Source organism: Oncorhynchus keta, chromosome 21 (assembly GCF_023373465.1).
Source record: "Oncorhynchus keta strain PuntledgeMale-10-30-2019 chromosome 21, Oket_V2, whole genome shotgun sequence".
Taxonomy (NCBI): domain Eukaryota; kingdom Metazoa; phylum Chordata; class Actinopteri; order Salmoniformes; family Salmonidae; genus Oncorhynchus; species Oncorhynchus keta.
In genome coordinates, this window is record NC_068441.1 from 56,295,380 (window position 1) to 56,318,129 (window position 22,750).

The following is a 22,750-nucleotide window of genomic DNA, read 5'->3' on the forward strand; positions in this document are numbered from 1 at the left end:
CTGGAGTCTTTGGCAATATTTAGGGCCTTCCTCTGACACCGCCTGGTATAGAGGTCCAGGATGGCAGGAAGCTTGGCCCCAGAGATGTACTAGGCCGTACACACTACTTTCTGTAGTGCTTGCGGTTGGAGGCCGAGCAGTTGCCATACCGGGTGGTGATGCAACCAGTCATGCTCTCAATGGTGCAGCTGTAGAACTTTGAGGATCTGAGGACCCATGCCAAATATTTTCAGTCTCCTGAGGAGGAATAGGCTTTGTTGTGCCCTCTTCACGACTGTCTTGGTAGGTTTGGATCATGATATTTCCTTGGTGATGTGGACACCAAGGAACTTGAAGCTCCCAACCTGCTTCACTACAGCCACGTCGATGTGAATGGGGGCGTACTCGGTCCTTCTTTTCCCGAAGTCCACAATCATCTCCTTTGTCTTGAGCACTTTGAGGGAGAGCTTGTTAACATGGCACCACACTGTGTTGTTACCTACCCTCACCGCCTGGGGGGCAGCCCATCAGGAAGTCCAGGATCCAGTTGCAGAGGGAGGTGTTGTTACCTACCCTCACCGCCTGGGGGGCAGCCCGTCAGGAAGTCCAGGATCCAGAAGTCCACAATCATGGCACCACACTGTGTTGTTACCTACCCTCAGCACCTGGGGGGCGGCCCATCAGGAAGTCCAGGATCCAGTTGCAGAGGGAGGTGTTGTTACCTACCCTCACCACCTGGGGGGAGGCCCATCAGGAAGTCCAGGATCATGGCACCACACTGTGTTGTTACCTACCCTCACCACCTGGGGGGCGGCCCATCAGGAAGTCCAGGATCCAGTTGCAGAGGGAGGTGTTGTTACCTACCCTCACCACCTGGGGGGCGGCCCATCAGGAAGTCCAGGATCCAGTTGCAGAGGGAGGTGTTGTTACCTACCCTCACCACCTGGGGGGCGGCCCATCAGGAAGTCCAGGATCATGGCACCACACTGTATTGTTACCTACCCTCACCACCTGGGGTGGCGGCCCATCAGGAAGTCCAGGATCCAGTTGCAGAGGGAGGTGTTGTTACCTACCCTCACCACCTGGGGGGAGGCCCATCAGGAAGTCCAGGATCCAGTTGCAGAGGGAGGTGTTGTTACCTACCCTCACCACCTGGGGGGCGGCCCATCAGGAAGTCCAGGATCCAGTTGCAGAGGGAGGTGTTGTTACCTACCCTCACCACCTGGGGGGGCGGCCCATCAGGAAGTCCAGGATCCAGTTGCAGAGGGAGGTGTTGTTACCTACCCTCACCACCTGGGGGGAGGCCCATCAGGAAGTCCAGGATCCAGTTGCAGAGGGAGGTGTTGTTACCTACCCTCACCACCTGGGGGGCGGCCCATCAGGAAGTCCAGGATCCAGTTGCAGAGGGAGGTGTTGTTACCTACCCTCACCACCTGGGGTGAGGCCCATCAGGAAGTCCAGGATCCAGTTGCAGAGAGAGGTGTTGTTACCTACCCTCACCACCTGGGGGGCGGCCCGTCAGGAAGTCCAGGATCCAGAAGTCCACAATCATGGCACCACACTGTATTGTTACCTACCCTCACCACCTGGGGGGAGGCCCATCAGGAAGTCCAGGATCCAGTTGCAGAGGGAGGTGTTGTTACCTACCCTCACCGCCTGGGGGGCGGCCCATCAGGAAGTCCAGGATCCAGTTGCAGAGGGAGGTGTTGTTACCTACCCTCACCACCTGGGGGCGGCCCATCAGGAAGTCCAGGATCCAGTTGCAGAGGGAGGTGTTGTTACCTACCCTCACCACCTGGGGGGAGGCCCATCAGGAAGTCCAGGATCCAGTTGCAGAGGGAGGTGTTGTTACCTACCCTCACCACCTGGGGGGCGGCCCATCAGGAAGTCCAGGATCCAGTTGCAGAGGGAGGTGTTGTTACCTACCCTCACCACCTGGGGGGAGGCCCATCAGGAAGTCCAGGATCCAGTTGCAGAGGGAGGTGTTGTTACCTACCCTCACCACCTAGGGGGAGGCCCATCAGGAAGTCCAGGATCATGGCACCACACTGTGTTGTTACCTACCCTCACCACCTGGGGGGCGGCCCATCAGGAAGTCCAGGATCATGGCACCACACTGTATTGTTACCTACCCTCACCACCTGGGGGGCGGCCCATCAGGAAGTCCAGGATCCAGTTGCAGAGGGAGGTGTTGTTACCTACCCTCACCACCTGGGGGGCAGCCCATCAGGAAGTCCAGGATCCAGTTGCAGAGGGAGGTGTTGTTACCTACCCTCACCACCTGGGGGGCGGCCCATCAGGAAGTCCAGGATCCAGTTGCAGAGGGAGGTGTTGTTACCTACCCTCACCACCTGGGGGGAGGCCCATCAGGAAGTCCAGGATCCAGTTGCAGAGGGAGGTGTTGTTACCTACCCTCACCACCTGGGGGGCGGCCCATCAGGAAGTCCAGGATCCAGTTGCAGAGGGAGGTGTTGTTACCTACCCTCACCACCTGGGGGGGGCGGCCCATCAGGAAGTCCAGGATCCAGTTGCAGAGGGAGGTGTTGTTACCTACCCTCACCACCTGGGGGGAGGCCCATCAGGAAGTCCAGGATCCAGTTGCAGAGGGAGGTGTTGTTACCTACCCTCACCACCTGGGGGGCGGCCCAGACAGTACCGTACTGAAGAGCCCTCACTGCTGCTCCACCAAACTGGAAACCTTCCAACTAGCTTGGAGAGACAGTACCGTATCGAAGAGCCCTCACTGCTGCTCCACCAAACTGGAAGTCTTCTGACTAGCTTGGAGAGACAGTACCGTATCGAAGAGCCCTCACTACTGCTCCACCAAACTGGAAACCTTCCAACTAGCTTGGAGAGACAGTACCGTATCGAAGAGCCCTCACTGCTGCTCCACCAAACTGGAAGTCTTCTGACTAGCTTGGAGAGACAGTACCGTATCGAAGAGCCCTCACTGCTGCTCCACCAATCTGGAAGACTTCTGACTAGCTTGAAGAGACAGTACCGTATCGAAGAGCCCTCACTGCTGCTCCACCAAACAGGAAGTCTTCTGACTAGCTTGGAGAGACAGTACCGTATCGAAGAGCCCTCACTGCTGCTCCACCAAACAGGAAGTCTTCTGACTAGCTTGGAGAGACAGTACCGTATCGAAGAGCCCTCACTGCTGCTCCACCAAACAGGAAGTCTTCTGACAAGCTTGGAAAGACAGTACCGTGCAGTATCGAAGAGCCCTCACTGCTGCTCCACCAAACAGGAAATCTTACGACTAGCTTGGAGAGACAGTACCGTGCAGTATCGAAGAGCCCTCACTGCGGCTCCACCAAACAGGAAGTCTTCTGACTAGCTTGGAGAGACAGTACCGTATCGAAGAGCCCTCACTGCTGCTCCACCAAACTGGAAGTCTTCTGACAAGCTTGGAAAGACAGTACCGTGCAGTATCGAAGAGCCCTCACTGCTGCTCCACCAAACAGGAAATCTTACGACTAGCTTGGAGAGACAGTACCGTGCAGTATCGAAGAGCCCTCACTGCGGCTCCACCAAACAGGAAGTCTTCTGACTAGCTTGGAGAGACAGTACCGTATCGAAGAGCCCTCACTGCTGCTCCACCAAACAGGAAGTCTTCTGACTAGCTTGGAGAGACAGTACCGTATCGAAGAGCCCTCACTGCTGCTCCACCAAACAGGAAGTCTTCTGACTAGCTTGGAGAGACAGTACCGTATCGAAGAGCCCTCACTGCTGCTCCACCAAACAGGAAGTCTTCTAACTAGCTTGGAGAGACAGAACCGTATCGAAGAGCCCTTACTGCTGCTCGATCATCCTATTGTTCCAACTTGAGGAAAATAAGAACAATCCTAAATTTATTTTTGATACTGTTGCAAAGCTAACTAAAAAGCAGCATTCCCCAAGACAGGATGGTTTTCACTTCAGCAGTGATAAATTCATGAATTTCTTTGACGAAAAGATCATAATCATTAGAAACCAAATTACGGACTCCTCTTTAAATCTGTGTATTTTCTCCAAAACTCAGTTGTCTATACAGAACTACCAGGACCTCAGATCAATGGAGACACTCAAGTTTTTAAAATCCTGTTTCTCTTGACCCATTCATGAAAATATTCATGGCCTCTAAACCTTCAAGCTGCATACTGGACCCGATTCCAACTAAACTACTGAAAGAGCTGCTTCCTGTGCTTGGCCCTCCTATGTTGAACATAATAAACGTCTCTCTATCCACCGGATGTGTACCAAACTCACTAAAAGTTGCAGTAATAAAGCCTCTCTTGAAAAAGCCAAACCTTGACCCAGAAAATCTTATAAAACTAAAAATCAGCCTATATCGAATCTCCCATTCCTCTCAAAATGTTTTGAAAAGGCTGTTGCGCAGCAACTCACTGCCTTCCTGAAGACAAACAATGTATACGAAACGCTTCAGTCTGGTTTTAGACCCCATCATAGCACTGAGACTGCACTTGTGAAGGTGGTAAATTACCTTTTAATGGCATCAGACCGAGGCTCTGCATCTGTCCTCGTGCTCCTAGACCTTAGTGCTGCTTTTGATACCATCGATCACCACATTATTTTAGAGAGATTGGAAACCCTAATTGGTCGACACGGACAAGTTCTGGCCTGGTTTAGATCTTATCTGATGGAAAGATATCAGTTTCTCTGTGGATGGTTTGTCCTCTGACAAATCAATTATAAGTTTCGGTGTTCATCAAGGTTCCATTTTAGGACCACTATTGTTTTCACTATATATTCTATATATTAATACTATATATATATATTTACATATTTACCTCTTGGTGATGTCATTTGGAAACATAATGTTAACTTTCACTGCTATGCGGATGACACACAGCTGTACATTTCAATGAAACATGGTGAAGCCCAAAAATTGCCCTCCCTGGAAGCCTGTGTTTCAGACATAAGGATGTGGATGGCTGCAAATGTTCTACTTTTAAACTCGGAGAAAACAGAGATGCTTGTTCTAGGTCCCAAGAAAGATAAGAGATCTTCTGTCGAATCTGACAATAAATATTAATGGTTGTACAGTCGTCTCAAATAAAACTGTGAAGGACCTCGGCGTTACTCTGGACCCTGATCTCTCTTTTGAAGAACATATCAAGACTATTTCAAGGACAGCTTTTTTCCATCTACGTAACGTTGCAAAAATCAGAAACTTTCTATCCAAAAATGCAGAAAAAAATGGATCCATGCTTTGTCACTTCTAGGTTAGACTACTGCAATGCTCTACTTTCCGGCTGCCCGGATAAAGCACTAAATAAACTTCAGTTAGTGCTAAATACGGCTACTAGAATCTTGACTAGAACCAAAAACTTTGATCATATTACTCCAGTGAAAGCCTCTCTACACTGGCTTCCTGTTAAGGCAAGGGCTGATTTCAAGGTTTTACTGCTAACCTACAAAGCATTACATGGACTTGCTCCTACCTATCTCTCTGATTTGGTCCTGCCGTACATACCTACACGTACGCTACGGTCACAAGACGCAGGCCTCCTTACTGTCCCTAGAATATCTTAGCAAACAGCTGGAGGCAGGGCTCTCTCCTATAGAGCTCCATTTTTATGGAACGGTCTGCCTACCCATGTCAGAGACGCAAACTCGGTCTCAACCTTTAAGTCTTTACTGAAGATTCATCTCTTCAGTGGGTCCTATGATTGAGTGTAGTCTGGCCCAGGGGTGTGAAGGTAAACGGAAAGGCACTGGAGCGACGAACCGCCCTTGCCATCTCTGCCTGGTCTGTTCCCTCTCTGCCTCTAACCCTATTACAGGGGCTGAGTCACTGGCTTACTGGTGCTCTTCCATTTCGTCCCTAGGAGGGGTGCGTCACTTGAGTGGGTTGAGTCACTGATGTGATCTTCCTGTCCGGGTTGGCGCCCCCTCTTGGGTTTGTGCCGTGGGGGAGATCTTCATGTGCTATACTCGGCCTTGCAAACCCACAGTTTCATCCACTGTCTCGGTGGCTGGTCTCAGACAATCCCGCAGGTGAAAAAGCCAGATGTGCAGGTCCTGTGTTGGTGTGGTTACACATGGTTTGCGGTTGTGAAGCCAGTTAGACACACTGCCAAATTCTCTAAAACGAAGTTGGAGGTGGCTTATGGTAGAGAAATGAACATTCAATTCTCTGGCAACAGCTCTGGTGGACATTCCTGCAGTCTGCATGCCAATTGCATGCTCCCTCAAAATTTGAGACATCTGTGGCATTGTGTTGTGTGACAAAACTGAACATTTTAGAGTGGCTTGTTATTGTCCCCAGCACAAGGTGCACCTGTGCAGTTTAATCAGCTTCTTGATATGCCACACCTGTCAGTCAAGTGGATGGATTATTTTGGCAAAGGAGAAATGCTCACTAACAGGGATGTAAACAATTTTTTTTTTTTTTGTGACAAAACAGCACATTTTAGAGTGGCCTTTTATTGTCCCCAGCACAAGGGGACAATGATTATGTAATGATCATGCTGTTTAACCAGCTTCTTGATATGCCACACCTGTCAGGTGGTTGGATTATCTTGGCAAAGGGATAAATGTTCACTAACAGGGATGGAAACCAATTTGTTCACAAAATCTGAGAGAAATAATATATGTTTGTGCGTCTGGAACATTTCTGGGATCTTTTATTTCAGCTCATGAAACACGATGTTTGCGTTTATATTTTTTGTTCAGTGTAAATAAACATCTAAGAAAATGATCCCGAAGGCCTGTTGGCATAAGGAGTTCTATAATTCATAATATAATTCATAATTTGAGCATTTATTTATTAATTGTGAATCAACATTAGGAATATGTCAACCCCACAAACACACCCTTGTTAAAAAGACAATTAAATTATAGAATAGGTAGCATATATATTTTTTAAATTTTAAAAATAAAGTGTTGTTATATGATTGTAAACTTGCGGGAAACTCTGTCACTATGGACATTTTCTGCAGCCATTTTGAAAAGTTACTTTAGAACTGTAAACTGTACCTGCCGGACAGATGAGGGTGACACTGCAAAGGTCGTTGGGGTAACGGGCTGCATACACCCCAGCAACGTTTCCTCCCATGGAGGTGCCCACGAGATGGAAGGGCCTCTTGGTCAGACGGACACTCTCCACGAACTGGACACACACAGAGGGGACAGAGGGGGGACACAGAGGGGACACAGGGGGGACACAGAGGGGACACAGGGGACACAGAGGGGACACAGAGAGGGGACAGAGAGGGGACAGAGGGGACACAGAGGGGACACAGGGGACACAGAGGGGACACAGGGGACACAGAGGGGACACAGAGGGGACACAGAGGGGACACAGAGGGGACACAGAGGAGACACAGAGGGGACACAGAAGGGACAGAGGAGACACAGAGGGGACACAGAAGGGACAGAGGGGACACAGAGGGGACACAGAGGGGACACAGAGACATGTACTGTAATCCAGCATGAAAACATACCAGTAGCAGTTCACAGCAGCCGCTAAGGAAGAAATCATTGTTTTAATACTTTAATAGTAATTTCAACAGTCTGTATCTGATAGCACTATGCCATTTCATTATATACAGAATATATATATATTTGGGGTGGCAGGAAGCCTAGTGGTTAGAGTGTTGGGCCAGTAACCGAAAAGGTTGCAAGATCGAATCCCCGAGCTGACAAGGTAAAAATCTGTCGTTCTGCCCCTGAACAAGGCAGTTAACCCACTGTTCCTAGGCTGTCATTGAACATAGGAATTTGTTCGTAACTGACTTGCCTGGTTAAATAAAGATAAAAAATAAATATATATACACACAGTATAAGATAATAAGTTCCCATTTTCCCCAAAACATGTATCTTTATGTATCAGTATATTTGAATTCAACCATATGATTTGGCTCTGAATTTCTGTCATTTCTACCCGGGATAATATTGAAAATGTAACCAAGCTTTTATGGATTCTTTGAGGAAATGTCCATTAAGAAATAATGCAGTAACGAAGTCACAAGTCTTTATTTGTATAAAAGTAAATATTTTGAAAAATAAAAAGTATTTTTCTAAGATTTTACATGAGATCCAACTCATATTTACATATAGTTTGAATCCATGAGGGTGTCAGGGATTGATTCAAAGCTTCAATGTTCTTTATGTTCAGCCCTCCATTGTCATGTGTATTATAGATGTATTTCCGTTCGACCTTTTCTGGTAAACTGAAAGATGTAAAGATATTGGCTTCAAACTGCAGAAATGGGGATGGAAGTGACAAGAAGAGACAGACGAACTGAGAGACAATGAATGTGTTTATCAACCACACTCTAACAAAGACAAAGCTTTATCTTTCCACTACAATAGTCTTTCGTCAATCTTAATTAGTTTCAACTAAATGGAATGTACAGTGCATTCGGAAAGTATTCAGACCACTTGACTTTTTCAACATTTTGTTACGTTACAGCCTCATTCTAAAATGCATTTAATAGTCCCCCCCCCCCTCATCAATTTACACACAATACCCCAGAATTACATCACAATACCCAACAATGACATCACAATACCCCATAATGACATCACAATACCCCACAATGAAAAAGAAAAAACTGCCTTTTAGAAATTCTTGCAAATGTATAAAAAAAATAAAAAAGGAAATATCACATTTACATTCAGACTCTTGACTCAGTACTTTGTTGAAGCCAGCGATTTCAGCCTTATATCTTCTTGGGTATGTCGCTACAAGCTTGGCACATCTGTATTTGGGGAGTTTCTCACATTCTTCTCTACAGATCCTCTCAAGCGCTGTCAGGTTGGATGGGGAGTGTCGCTGCACAGCTATTTTCAGGTCTCTCCAGAGATGTTCGATCGGGTTCGAGTCCGGGCTCTGGCTGGGCCACTCAAGGACATTGAGAGACTTGTCGCAAAGCCACTCCTATGTTCTGTTGGCTGTGTGGTTAGGGTCGTTGTTCTGTTGGAAGGTGAACCTTCGACCCAGTCTGAGGTCCTGAGCACTCTGGAGCAGGTTTTCATCAAGGATCTCTCTGTACTTTGCTCCATTCATCTTTCTTCGATCCTGACTAGTCTCCCAGTCCCTGACACTGAAACACATCCCCACAGCATGATGCTGCCACCACCATGCTTCACCGTAGGGATGGTGCCAGGTTTCCTCCAGATGTGATGCTTGGCATTCAGGCCAAAGTGTTCAATCTTGGTTTCATCAGACCAGAGAATCTTGTTTCTCATGGCCTGAGTCCTTTAGGTGCCTTTTGGCAAAGTCCAAGTGGGCTGTCATGTGCCTTTTACTGAGGGGTGGCTTCCGTCTGGCCACTCTACCATAAAGGCCTGATTGGTGAAGTGCTGCAGAGATGGTTGTCCTTCTGGAAGGTTCTCCCATCTCAACAGATGAACTCTGGAGCTCTGTCAGAGTGACCATCGGGTTCTTGGTCACTTCTCTGACCAAGGCCCTTCTCCCCTGATTGGTCAGTTTGGCCGAGCTGCCAGCTCTAGGAAGAGTCTTGGTGGTTCCAAACTTCTTCCATTTAAGAATGATGGAGGCCACTGTGTTCTTGTGGACCTTAAATGCTACAGAAATGTTTTGGTACCCTTCCTCAGATCTGTGCCTCGACACAATCCTGTCTCGGAGCTCTACGGACAATTCCTTCGACCTCATGGCTTGGTATTTGCTCTGACATGCACTGTCAACTGTGGGACCTTATATAGATAGTGTGTGTGCCTTTCCAAATCATGTCCAATCAATTGAATTTGCCACAGGTGGTCTCCAATTAAGTTGTCGAAACATCTCAATGATGATCAATGGGAACAGGATCTGAATACTTATGGGGCATTGTGTGTATATCGGTGAGGAAAAAATATAATTTAATACATTTTAGAATTAGTGTGTAATGTAAGAAAAACAAGTGAAGGGGTCTGAGTACTTTCAGAATGCACTGTAGATGCCAATCATATCCACTGGGCCATTGCGCCACTTAATTGGTACGCAACACAGCAAAAGATAGTTGGACTTTCTTAGGGAACCCGCTCTGAAAATGGCACATTTCTCATCATTTATGCCAGGCATAAATGGGACCCATGTTGTCCAAAAAGTTACACTTTTGATTTATCTGTCAAATTAAAATTTTCATGATCATCCAGGTGCTTTCAGGTGCTTTTTGGAAAACTTGAGTCAACTTTTTGGACTTCATGGGTCCCATTATGTGTGGTGAAAATCAAACCCTGCATTCCACAGTAAGAACCTCATACCAACGGTCAGCATGGTGGTGGTAGTGTGATGGTTTGGGGATGCTTTGCTGCATCAGGACCTGGACGACTTGCATTAATTCTGCTCTGTATAAAATAATTCTACAGGAGAATGTCTGGCCATCTGTCTGTGAACTGAAGCTAAAACGCAGCTGGGTCACGCAGCGAGACAATGATCCAAAATACATAATCAGGTCTACATGAAAATGGTTTTGGAATGGCCTAGTCAAAGTCCAGATCCAATTTGAGATGTGGCAGGGCCTGAAACGAGCAGTTCACGCTTGAAAACCCACAAATGACCCCGTTCTGCATGGAAGAGTGGGCCAAAATTCCTCCACAGCGGTGTGAGAGACTGATTATCAACTACAGGAAGTGTTTGGTTGGAGTCATTGCAGCTAAAGGTGGACTGATCATCAACTACAGGAAGTGTTTGTTTGGAGTCATTGCAGCTAAAGGTGGACTGATCATCAACTACAGGAAGTGTTTGGTTGGAGTCATTGCAGCTAAAGGTGGCACAACCAGTTGTTGAGTGTAAGGGGGGAAATTACATTTTCACACTTGGGAATTGGTGGTTTTATAACTTTGTTAATGAAGTTCCCTTTATCTAATATTAGGTTTTGGTTGAAGATCTGATTGGCAAAAAAATGGCGCTGAAGAACATGCCTGACATTTTACAATCTTTTACAAATTGTGCTGTTTTGTAATTTTTTTGCAAAACTTATTTTTTAACTTATTGTGTACATAATATGGTTCTACCATCTCTGATGACTGAGAAACACTTCTGGACATCAAAAAAGCGACACGACACGGACTGGAAGAAAAGTTTTCCTTTAACGAGTCCGACGAGGATATCCTGCTTTCACTGGAACAGGCCCAGATCCACGCCTTTCACTGGAACAGGCCCAGATCCACGCCTTTCACTGGAACAGGCCCAGATCCACGCCTTTCACAGGAACAGGCCCAGATCCACACCTTTCACTGGAACAGGCCCAGATCCACGCCTTTCACAGGAACAGGCCCAGATCCACGCCTTTCACAGGAACAGGCCCAGATCCACGCCTTTCACTGGAACAGGCCCAGATCCACGCCTTTCACTGGAACAGGCCCAGATCCACGCCTTTCACTGGAACAGGCCCAGATCCACGCCTTTCACTGGAACAGGCCCAGATCCACGCCTTTCACTGGAACAGGCCCAGATCCACGCCTTTCACTGGAACAGGCCCAGATCCACGCCTTTCACTGGAACAGGCCCAGATCCACGCCTTTCACTGGAACAGGCCCAGATCCACGCCTTTCACTGGAACAGGCCCAGATCCACGCCTTTCACAGGAACAGGCCCAGATCCACGCCTTTCACAGGAACAGGCCCAGGTCCACGCCTTTCACAGGAACAGGCCCAGGTCCACGCCTTTCACAGGAACAGGCCCAGGTCCACGCCTTTCACAGGAACAGGCCCAGGTCCACGCCTTTCACAGGAACAGGCCCAGGTCCACGCCTTTTGCATGAAGAAAAGACGCCGGAAAAGGGGACGCAGATCGGGGATCCTTCTGAGAAGCCGGAGGCGAGCGAGTAAACTCCCAATGCCTTCCATTCTCCTTGCTAACGTGCAATTGTTCGAAAATAAAATTGATGACAAATTAAGATCATCCTACCAACGGGACATTAAAAACTGTATTGAATCTTATGTTTCACCGAGACGTGGCTGAACTAAGAAACAAACAATATAGAGCTGGCAGGATGTTCCATAAACCGGCAGAACAGAAACGCTACCTCTGGTAAGACCAGGGGTGGGGGTGTGTGTCTTTTTGTCAATAACAGCTGGTGCGTGATGGTTAATATTAAAGAAGTCTCGAGGTGTTGCTCGCCTGAGGTAGAGTACCTAATGATAAGCTGTAGACCACACTATCTACCAAGAGAGTTCTCATCTGTATTATTCGTAGCCGTCTATTGACTACCACAAAGTGAAGCTGGCACTAAGACCGCTCTCAACCAACTCTATAAAGGCCATAAGCAAAGAAGAAAATGCTCATCCAGAAGTGGCGCTCCTAGTGGCCGGGGACTTTAATGCAGGCAAACTTAAATCATTTTTACCAGCATGTCACTTTTTTTTATTTGACCTTTATCTTACTAGGCAAGTCAGTTAAGAACAAATCCTTATTTTCAATGACGGCCTAGGAACAGTGGGTTAACTGCCTGTTCATGTGCAACCACGGGGGAAATAAATCCAAGACTTTACTCCACAAACAGAGATGCATACAAAGCTCTCCCCCGCCCTCCTTACAAGCAACAACTAAAGCAGGAAGTACCAGTGACTCGCTCAATACGGAACTGGTCAGATGACGCGGAACTACAGGACTGTTTTGCTGGCACAGACTGGAATATGTTCCGGGATTCATCCAATGGCTATCTGAAGATGTTTTTTTACATTTTTTTTATTTGACCTTTATTTAACCAAGTAGGCAACTGCGACCTGGCTAAGATAAAGCAAAGCAGTGCGACACAAACAACAACAGAGTTACACATGGACTAAACAAACAAGCCAATAACACAACAAACAAGTCAATAAGACAAAAGAAAAAAAGAAAGTCTATATACAGTGTGTGCAAATGGCATGAGGTGGTAAGGCAATAAATGGGCCATAGTAGAGAAGTAATTGCAATTTAGCAAATTGACACGGGAGTGATAGATGTGCAGATGATGATGATGATGTGCAAGTAGAAATACTGGTGTGCAAAAGAGCAGAAAAGTAAATAAAAACAATATGGGGATGAGGTAGGTAGTTGACTGGATGGGATATTTACAGATGGGCTATGTACAGCTGCAGCGATCGATTAGCTGCTCAGATAGCTTTTGTTTAAAGTTAGTGAGGGAAATAAGTCTCCAACTTCAGCGATTTTTGCAATTCATTCCAGTCATTGGCAGCAGAGAACTGGAAGGAAAGGCGGCCAAAGGAGGTGTTGGCTTTGGGATGACCAGTGACATATACCTGCAGGAGCGCGTGCTATGGGTGGGTGTTGCTATGGTGACCAGTGAGCTGAGATAAGGCAGAGCTTCACCTAGCAAAGACTAAAAGATGACCTTGAACCAGTGGGTTTGGCGACGAATATGTAGTGAGGGCCAGCCAACGAGAGCATACAGGTCGCAGTGGTGGGTGGTACATGGGGCTTTGGTGACAAAACGGATGGCACTGTGATAGACTGCATCCAATTTGCTGAGTAGAGTGTTGGAGGCTATTTTGTAAATGACATTGCCGAAGTCGAGGATCGGTGGGATAGTCAGTTTTACGAGGGTATGTTTGGCGGAGTGAGTGAAGGAGGCTTTGTTGCGAAATAAGAAGCCGATTCTAGATTTAATTTTGGTTTGGAGATTTTTAATATGAGTCTGGACTGAGAGTTTACAGTCTAGCCAGACACCTAGGTATTTGTAGTTGTCCACATATCCTAAGTCGGAACCGTCCAGAGTAGTGATGCTAGTCGGGCGGGCGGGTAGCGAACGGTTGAAAAGCATGCATTTAGTTTTACTAGATTTTAAGAGCAATTGGAGGCCACGGAAGGAGTGTTGTATGGCATTGAAGCTCATTTGGAGGTTTGTTAACACAGTCTCCAAAGGGCCAGAAGTATACAGAATGGCGTCGTCTGCGTAGAGGTGGATCAGAGACTCACCAGCAGCAAGAGCGACATCATTGATGTATACAGAGAAAAGAGTCGGCCCGAGAACTGAACCCTGTGGTGCCCCCATAGAGACTGCCAGAAGTCCGGACAACAGGCCCTCCAATTTGACCCACTTAACTCTATCTGAGAAGTAGTTGGTGAACCAGGCGAGGCAGTGATTTGAGAAACCAAGGCTATTGAGTCCGCCGATAAGAATAAGGTGATTGACAGAGTCGAAAGCCTTGGCCAGGTACTTACTATGACTGAGATATGTGGGTGTCTCACCTAGCTAAAGAGTTTCTGCTAAATGACTCAATTGTAAATGTAAAATGTGACTTTGGTACAGTAACAGTATATGGTGTTTACAGTGGTGTAACGTGACGGAGAGCTTACAGAAGAAAGATGAATGTAATCAATCAATCGACCAATCAGTACCTGTCGTATCCTCTTGACCTGTCCCTCTATGGAATAGTCTCTGGCATCGGTGCGGCTGGTGCCCTCGTGTCCGGGCATGTCAATGCACAGCAGGTGCTGGTGCTTGGGCAGGAACTACAGGTAGAGACAAACAGCACAGTTAACACCTCAACCACACTGTCTATCTACTACAGAAAGACTCCATACAGCACAGTTAACACCTCAACCACACTGTCTATCGACTGCAAATAGACTCCATACAGCACAGTTAACACCTCAGACATACAGCACAGTTAACACCTCAGACATACAGCACAGTTAACACCTCAGACATACAGCACAGTTAACACATCAGACATACAGCACAGTTAACACCTCAGACATACAGCACAGTTAACACATCAGACATACAGCACAGTTAACACATCAGACATACAGCACAGTTAACACAGTTATATACAAGGTACATCACAGTTAAAAACGAAAAACATTACTTGAGTCTACATATCCTGTCTACTTGATCCATTAATGATCCTTATCCTGTTATTACACTACTAACAACATTGTATTAGCGCGATACATTATTTAGTAGGTATAAACATTGTTACTGTAGTAATTACATGGTTACAAAGGTATAACAGCAATGTAACATGACTGTTCACCAGTGTTGTAGTCCGAGTCACTATAGCTATGTCCGAGTCACTATGGCTATGTCCGAGTCGAGTCCCAAGTCCCCTGTGCTCGAGTCCGAGTCACTATAGCTATGTCCGAGTCGAGTCCCAAGTCCCCTGTGCTCGAGTCCGAGTCACTATAGCTATGTCCGAGTCACTATGGCTATGTCCGAGTCGAGTCCCAAGTCCCCTGTGCTCGAGTCCGAGTCACTATAGCTATGTCCGAGTCGAGTCCCAAGTCCCCTGTGCTCGAGTCCGAGTCACTATAGCTATGTCCGAGTCGAGTCCCAAGTCCCCTGTGCTCGAGTCCGAGTCACTATGGCTATGTCCGAGTTGAATCCGAGTCCAAGTCAGAGTCAACAATGCTCAAGTCAAGAGTCCCTATGACTAAAATCAGAGTCCCAGCGCTCCAGTCCGAGTCCCAGCGCTCCAGTCCGAGTCCCAGAGCTCCAGTCCGAGTCCCAGCGCTCCAGTCCGAGTCCCAGCGCTCCAGCCCGAGTCCCAGCGCTCCAGTCCGAGTCCCAGCGCTCCAGTCCGAGTCCCAGCGCTCCAGTCCGAGTCCCAGCGCTCCAGTCCGAGTCCCAGCGCTCCAGTCCGAGTCCCAGAGCTCCAGTCCGAGTCCCAGAGCTCCAGTCCGAGTCCCAGCGCTCCAGTCCGAGTCCCAGCGCTCCAGCCCGAGTCCCAGCGCTCCAGTCCGAGTCCCAGCGCTCCAGTCCGAGTCCCAGCGCTCCAGTCCGAGTCCCAGCGCTCCAGTCCGAGTCCCAGCGCTCCAGTCCGAGTCCCAGCGCTCCAGTCCGAGTCCCAGCGCTCCAGTCCGAGTCCCAGTGCTCCAGTCATGGGTCACAGTGCAAGTCCTGGTCCCAGTGTCACTGGATCTGAGTCCTGGTCCCAGTGCTCCAGTCTGAGTCACTGGATCTGAGTCCTGGTCCCAGTGCTCTAGTCTGAGTCACTGGGTCTGAGTTATAATGATAAATATTAAATACGGTATTTTCTGTTGGTTTATGTGCAGATAAAAAAAAAACCTTTGAAAGGAAAATGAATGATTCAGTGGTTCTTCAGACATATTTGGCATTCTGGTTAGTGTTTTTTGTTTTGTCACTTGCTAGCCGGATGCTCGTCTCTCTGCTACATTTACTCTTCTTTTGATTTGGTAGAGGAAATCTGCCCAGCAACAACTAGTGGCGGGGGAGACTTTCATGCGAGTATTGAAGTTAGGCAAAGATTTTCCTCCTTCCCCATTGGTCATAATTGCCTTCAATATCCAATAGCCTATGAAACAAATACGCTGTTTGTACACAGGCACACACATTTTATGTTAACATTCAATAGTCACATCAATAATGATGTTTTGAAGGGATGAATGGTCTCTAGATGGCTATTGGCTATTGCTCCTGTCAGATTATTATTTGTAATAATTGTAACAGGCTCTCAGATACTTTCTTAGTGACTGCTCACTGATATGTGTAGTTTTGAAAAAAATCCAGAGTTGTCAGAACCTGGCTGTGGAACGCAAGGGGGAGACTGGTCAGAACCTGGCTGTGGAACGCAAGGGGGAGACTGGTCAGAACCTGGTTCTGGGATGAAGGGGGGAGACTGGTCAGAACCTGGTTCTGGGATGAAGGGGGGGGACGGGTCAGAACCTGGTTCTGGGATGCAGGGGGGAGACTGGTCAGAACCTGGCTGTGGACCTGGTTCTGGGATGCAGGGGAGAGACTGGTCAGAACCTGGTTCTGGGATGCAGGGGGGAGACGGGTCAGAACCTGGTTCTGGGATGCAGGGGGGAGACGGGTCAGAACCTGGTTCTGGGATGCAGGGGGGAGACGGGTCAGAACCTGGTTCTGGGATGAAGGGGGGACGGGTCAGAACCTGGTTCTGGGATGCAGGGGGGAGACGGGTCAGAACCTGGTTCTGGGATGAAGGGGGAGACGGGTCAGAACCTGGTTCTGGGATGCAGGGGGGAGACTGGTCAGAACCTGGCTATGGGATGCAGGGGGGAGACTGGTCAGAACCTGGCTATGGGATGCAGGGGGAGACTGGTCAGAACCTGGTTCTGGGATGCAGGAGAGAGACTGGTCAGAACCTGGTTCTGGGATGCAGGGGGGAAAGTGTGAGGGTAAAGCGAAACGACAAATTCAAAGACCGACTACTTTTCAATACTTCAGGGCCGAGAGAGACAATAGCTAGACTGTCGTTTTACTTTTCAGCTCAATACTATTGTTTTCAATTTCGTAAAAGCAGTTTGTGTTTCTTAACCAGACAACGCTAAATAGTAGACTGGTGACTGATGGTTACGGGAAAGAAATGAGTCGCTTGATCGATGTGCAGCCTATGATCGGAGGCGGAGCCAGCCTGTCCACAACTCAGCGCTTGCTTCACCGCAGAGAAGAAGGCAGTCGTTTTACGCGCCCCCAACCGATTGTGTTTTTTTGTTCGTTTATTTGCATTGTTTGTAACTTATTTTTTAAACTTATTTTGTACATAAATGTTTTCCGCTACCGTCTCTTATGCCCGAAAATTACATTCTGGACATCAGGACTGCGATTACTCACCACGGACTGGCAGAATCCTTCTTTTCCTTTAACGAGTCTGACGAGCCTGACGCGAACGAGAATACTGCTTTCTCGGGAACAGGCCCAGATCGCCGTGATTTGCGTGAAGAGGTGGAGAAAAAGGGGCCGGAGGGCGGTGTCACTTTCTGACCATCGTTCGTATGTGTTTTCCTTGTTTTAGTGTTGGTCAGGACGTGAGCTGGGTGGGCATTCTATGTTTGGCCTGATATGGTTCTCAATCAGAGGCAGGTGTTAGTCATTGTCTCTGATTGGGAACCATATTTAGGTAGCCTGTTTTGTGTTGGGTTTTGTGGGTGATTGTTCCTGTCTCTGTGTTTTCACCAGATAGGACTGTTTAGGTTTTCACTTTTCTTGTTTTGTTTAGTCTGTTCATGTATAGTGTCTTTATAAATTAAACATGAATAACCACCACACTGCATTTTGGTCCGCCTCTCTTTCACCAGAAGAAAACCCTTACAGGCGGGCTGCTTTCTGAGAATTCATAGGCGATCAAATAAACCCCCACTTCCTTCCATTCTGCTAGCAAACGTGCAATCTTTGGAGAATAAAATAGATGACCTACGGGGAAGATTGAACTACCAACATGACATTCAAAACTGTAATATCTTAATGCTTCACGGAGACGTGGCTGAACGACGACACTATCAACATACAGGCTGTTTATACGATGTACTGGCAGGATAGAACAGCCATGTCTGGTAAGACAAGGGGTGGCGGACTATGTATTTTTGTAAATAACAGCTGATGCACGATATCTAAGGAAGCCTCGAGCTATTGCTCGCCTGAGGTAGAGTATCTCATGATAAGCTGTAGACCACACCATCTACCTAGAGAGTTTATCTGTATTTTTCATAATTCTCATCTCTATCCCTCCTGATTCCTGCTTACAAGCAAAAATTAAAGCAGGAAGCACCAGTGACGAGATCAATAAAAAAGTGGTCAAATGAAGCAGATGCTAAGCTACAAGACTGTTTTGCTAGCACACACTGGAATAGGTTCCGGGGTTCCTCCGATGGCATTGAGGAGACTGGTCAGTCATCGGCTTCATCAATAAGTGTATTGATGATGTCGTCCCCACAGTGACCGTACGTACATACCCCAACCAGAAGCCATGGATTATAGGCAACATCCGGACTGAGCTAAAGGCTAGAGCTGCTGCTTTCAAGGAGTGGGACTCTAACCCGGAAGCTTATAAGAAATCCAGCTATGACCTCCGACGAACCATCAAACAGGCAAAGCGTCAATACAGGACTCGATTCGTACTACACCGGCTCCGACGCTTGTTGGATGTGGCAGGGCTTGCAAACCATTACCGATAACAAAGGGAAGCACAGCCGAAAGCAGCCCAGTGACATGAGCCTACCAGATGAGCTAAACTACTTCTATGCTCGACTCGAGGCAAATAACACTGAAACATGCATGAGAGGACCAGCTGTTCCGGAAGACTGTGTGATCACGCTCTCCACAGCCGATGTGAGAAAGCCCTTTAAACAGGTCAACATTCACAAGGCCGCAGAGCCAGACGAATTACCAGGATATGCCTTGACCAACTGGCAAGTGTCTTCACTGACATGTTCAACATCTCCCTGTCCAAGTCTGTAATACCAACATGTTTTAAGAAGAACACCATAGTGCCTGTGCCCAAGAACACTAAGGTAGCCTGCCTAAATGACTACCGACCAGTAGCACTCACGTCTGTAGCCATGAAGTGCTTTGAAAGGCTGGTGATGGCTCACATCAACACCATTATCCCAGAAACCCTAGACCCACTCCAATTTGCATACCACCCAAACAGATCCACAGATGATGCAATCTCTATTGCACTCCACACTGCCCTTTCCCACCTGGACAAAATAAACACCTATGTGAGAATGCTGTTCCTTGACTACAGCTCAGCGTTCAACACCATAGTGCCCTCAAACCTCATCAATAAGCTAAGGACCCTGGGACTAAACACCTCCCTCTGCAACTGGATCCTGGACTTCCTGACAGGCCTCACCCAAGGGGTAAGGGTAGGTAACAACACATCTGCCACGCTGATCCCCAACACAGGGGCCCCGAAGGGGTGCGTGCTCAGTCCCCTCCTGTACTCCCTGTTCACTCGTGACTGCACGGCCAGGCACGACTCCAGCACCATCATTAAGTTTGCCGATGACACAACAGTGGTAGGCCTGATCACCGACATCGATGAGACAGCCTATACGGAGGAAGTCAGAGACCTGGTTGGTGCCAGGACAACAACCTCTCCCTCAACGTGATCAAGACAAAAATGAGACGACTGTGGAGTACTGGACCGAGCACGCCCCCATTCTCATCGACGGGGCTGCAGAGGAGCAGGTTGAGAGCTTCAAGTTCCTTGGTGTCCACATCACTAACAAAAACTAGAACGGTCCAAACACACCAAGACAGTTGTGAAGAGGGCGTGACAAAACCCATTCCCCCTCAGGAGATTGAAAAAAATTGGCATTGGTCCTCAGATCCTCAAAAGGTTCTACAGCTACAACATCGAGGGCATTCTGACATATTGCATCACTGCCTGGTATGGCAACTGCTTGGCCTCCGACCACGAGGCACTACAGAGGGTAGTGCATACGACACAGTACATCACTGGGGCCAAGCATCCTGCCATCGAGGACCTCTATACCAGGCGGTGTCAGAGGAAGGCCCTAAAAATTGTCAAAGACTCCAACCACCCTAGTCATAGACTGTTCTCTCTGCTACTGCACGGTAAGCGGTATCGGAGCCCCAAGTCTAGGTCCAAGAGGCTTCTAAACAACTTCTACCCCCCAAGCCATAAGACTCATTAACACCTAATCAAATGGCTACCCAGACTATTTGCATTGCCCCCCTCTTTTACACTGCTGCTACTCGCTGTTGTTATCATCTATGCATAGTCACTTTAATAACTCTACCTACATGTACATATTACCTCAACTAACCGGTGCCCCCGCACATTGACTCTGTACCGGTACCCCCCCAGTATATAGTCTCGCTATTGCTATTTTACTGCTGCTCTTTAATTGCTTGTTACTTTTATTTGTTATTCTTATCAGTATTTTTTTTAAACTGCATTGTTGTTTAGGGGCGCTCGTAAGTAAGCATTTCAATATAAGGTTTGTATTCTGTTGTATGTGACTAATAAAATTAGATTTGATGACCAGCTGATCAAATCAAATTTTATTTGTCACGTGGGCTGATGATGTGGGGCGGATGATGTAGGCTGCATGCGCCGTTGTGGCGTGTCTTTCCCACTGCTAGCTACAGAACCCTTGCTGCTCAGCACACCCAATATTCTGCTTATCACAGTGACCAATCCAGTCCAAAAACAAGTTACGAGAAGGCCAGTTCGAGTCACCAATAGTCAAGAAGGCAAGTCATGAAAATCTGGACTCGAGTCCGAGTCCTGGACACAAGTACAACAACACTACTGTTTACTATGGTACTGTATGGTCTGATGTACTGTTTACTGTGGTACTTACTGTATGTTCTGATGTACTGTTTACTATGGTACTGTATGGTCTGATGTACTGTTTACTGTGGTACTGTATGGTCTGATGTACTGTTTACTATGGTACTGTATGGTCTGATGTACTGTTTACTATGATACTGTATGGTCTGATGTACTGTTTACTATGGTACTGTATGGTCTGATGTACTGTTTACTATGATACTGTATGGTCTGATGTACTGTGATACTGTATGGTCTGATGTACTGTTTACTATGGTACTGTATGGTCTGATGTACTGTTTACTATGGTACTGTATGGTCTGATGTACTGTTTACTATGATACTGTATGGTCTGATGTACTGTTTACTATGGTACTGTATGGTCTGATGTACTGTTTACTGTGATACTGTATGGTCTGATGTACTGTTTACTGTGATACTGTATGGTCTGATGTACTGTTTACTGTGATACTGTATGGTCTGATGTACTATGGTACTGTATGGTCTGATGTAATGTTTACTATGATACTGTATGGTCTGATGTACTGTTTACTATGATACTGTATGGTCTGATGTACTATGGTACTGTATGGTCTGATTTCAGGTTGACATTATATGTGATATTCAGCAGACACTAAAAGTGTATTTTTAGTAAATGTGATTCCTGCAAAATGTGTGCATGTCTGTCCTACGGCTGTCCATACTGTACCTTAGCCACAGGCAGCCACATGTCCTTGTTAGCAGAAAACCCATGGAGCATGAGAATAGTGGGTCGGCCCGGACCAGGCTTCCCTCTGTGGGAGTAACAGAACCGGTAGCCTCTGTTCTCAGAGTAGACAACCTGCAGGCCCAGCCGCCGACGCCAGTACCTGATACGGGGCCGGGGGGAGACAGTCATGGGTCAGTTAGCTAGTTAGGAGAAAGACAGAACATAGTGAGTTAATGACTAACAGAAAGGCAGCAACAGGAAAACTAGCAGAAAGGCAGCAACAGGAAAACTAACAGAAAGGCAGCAACAGGAAAACTAACAGAAAGGCAGCAACAGGAAAACTAACAGAAAGGCAGCAACAGGAAAACTAACAGAAAGGCAGCAACAGGAAAACTAGCAGAAAGGCAGCAACAGGAAAACTAACAGAAAGGCAGCAACAGGAAAACTAACAGAAAGGCAGCAACAGGAAAACTAACAGAAAGGCAGCAACAGGAAAACTAACAGAAAGGCAGCAACAGGAAAACTAACAGAAAGGCAGCAACAGGAAAACTAACAGAAAGGCAGCAACAGGAAAACTAACAATAGTACAGTGCAGTAGGGAAAAAGGACCAATAATGGACATAAAGGGCTTGTCGAGTATTCCCCCAATAATGGACATAAAGGGCTTGTCGAGTATCTCTCCCCCAACAATGGACAAAAAGGGCTTGTCGAGTATTTCCACCCCCCACATTGGACATATAGCCCACTCCCCCCACATTGGACATATTCCCCCCACATTGGACATAAAGGGCTTGTCGAGTATCCCTGGGGAGTGGGCCATTATAGGGAGTTCAAAGTGGACATTTGGAAAGAGCCTGAAAGAAGAAGGGCTCTGCTGAAAAGCATGAGTCAGCAGGTCAGTGAGAGGTCCCAGACATCACTCTCAAAGAATGGACAAGAAGTGAACTTGATTGACAAAGGAGAAGAAGAGTGCCTAGGAGATATGTCTTGGCTGTGAACAGCAGCAGAGGACAAAACTGAATTAGGGCCTCTTCAATGTGAAAGCAGACTGAGTATGTGATACCATCATGTAATGGTCCAGGGTAATGGAGTGAA

At 47.3% G+C, this 22,750-nt stretch overlaps 2 protein-coding genes across 100 annotated transcripts in view; one reads left to right on the plus strand and one right to left on the minus strand.

Annotated features, from left to right (window-relative positions):
* LOC118375328 (monoacylglycerol lipase ABHD6-like) overlaps positions 1–22,750 on the minus strand; it is a 45,979-nt gene that overhangs the window by 7,818 nt on the left and 15,411 nt on the right. For all 50 annotated transcript variants that reach the window (XM_052474393.1, XM_052474388.1, XM_052474375.1 and 47 more), the window contains exons 3-5: positions 21,656–21,815; positions 14,279–14,392; positions 6,964–7,096 (exon numbers count right to left, since the gene is read on the minus strand). In XM_052474393.1, coding sequence (XP_052330353.1) covers positions 6,964–7,096; positions 14,279–14,392; positions 21,656–21,815 — 407 coding nt within the window. The remainder of the gene's footprint in view (positions 1–6,963; positions 7,097–14,278; positions 14,393–21,655; positions 21,816–22,750) is intronic.
* LOC127910473 (probable antibacterial peptide polyprotein) lies at positions 427–5,064 on the plus strand. 50 transcript variants are annotated; one of them, XM_052474295.1, is made up of 4 exons: positions 427–899; positions 1,039–1,178; positions 1,250–1,389; positions 1,752–5,064. In XM_052474295.1, the coding sequence occupies exons 1-4, from the start codon at positions 456–458 to the stop codon at positions 3,317–3,319; spliced, it is 2,292 nt and encodes a 763-aa protein (XP_052330255.1). In that variant the 5' UTR covers positions 427–455; the 3' UTR covers positions 3,320–5,064. The 50 variants fall into 50 exon arrangements, with proteins under 50 accessions (XP_052330255.1, XP_052330250.1, XP_052330257.1 ...); XM_052474290.1 differs by having other exon boundaries at positions 427–1,389; positions 1,752–2,447; positions 2,520–5,064; XM_052474297.1 differs by having other exon boundaries at positions 427–1,389; positions 1,752–2,167; positions 2,378–5,064.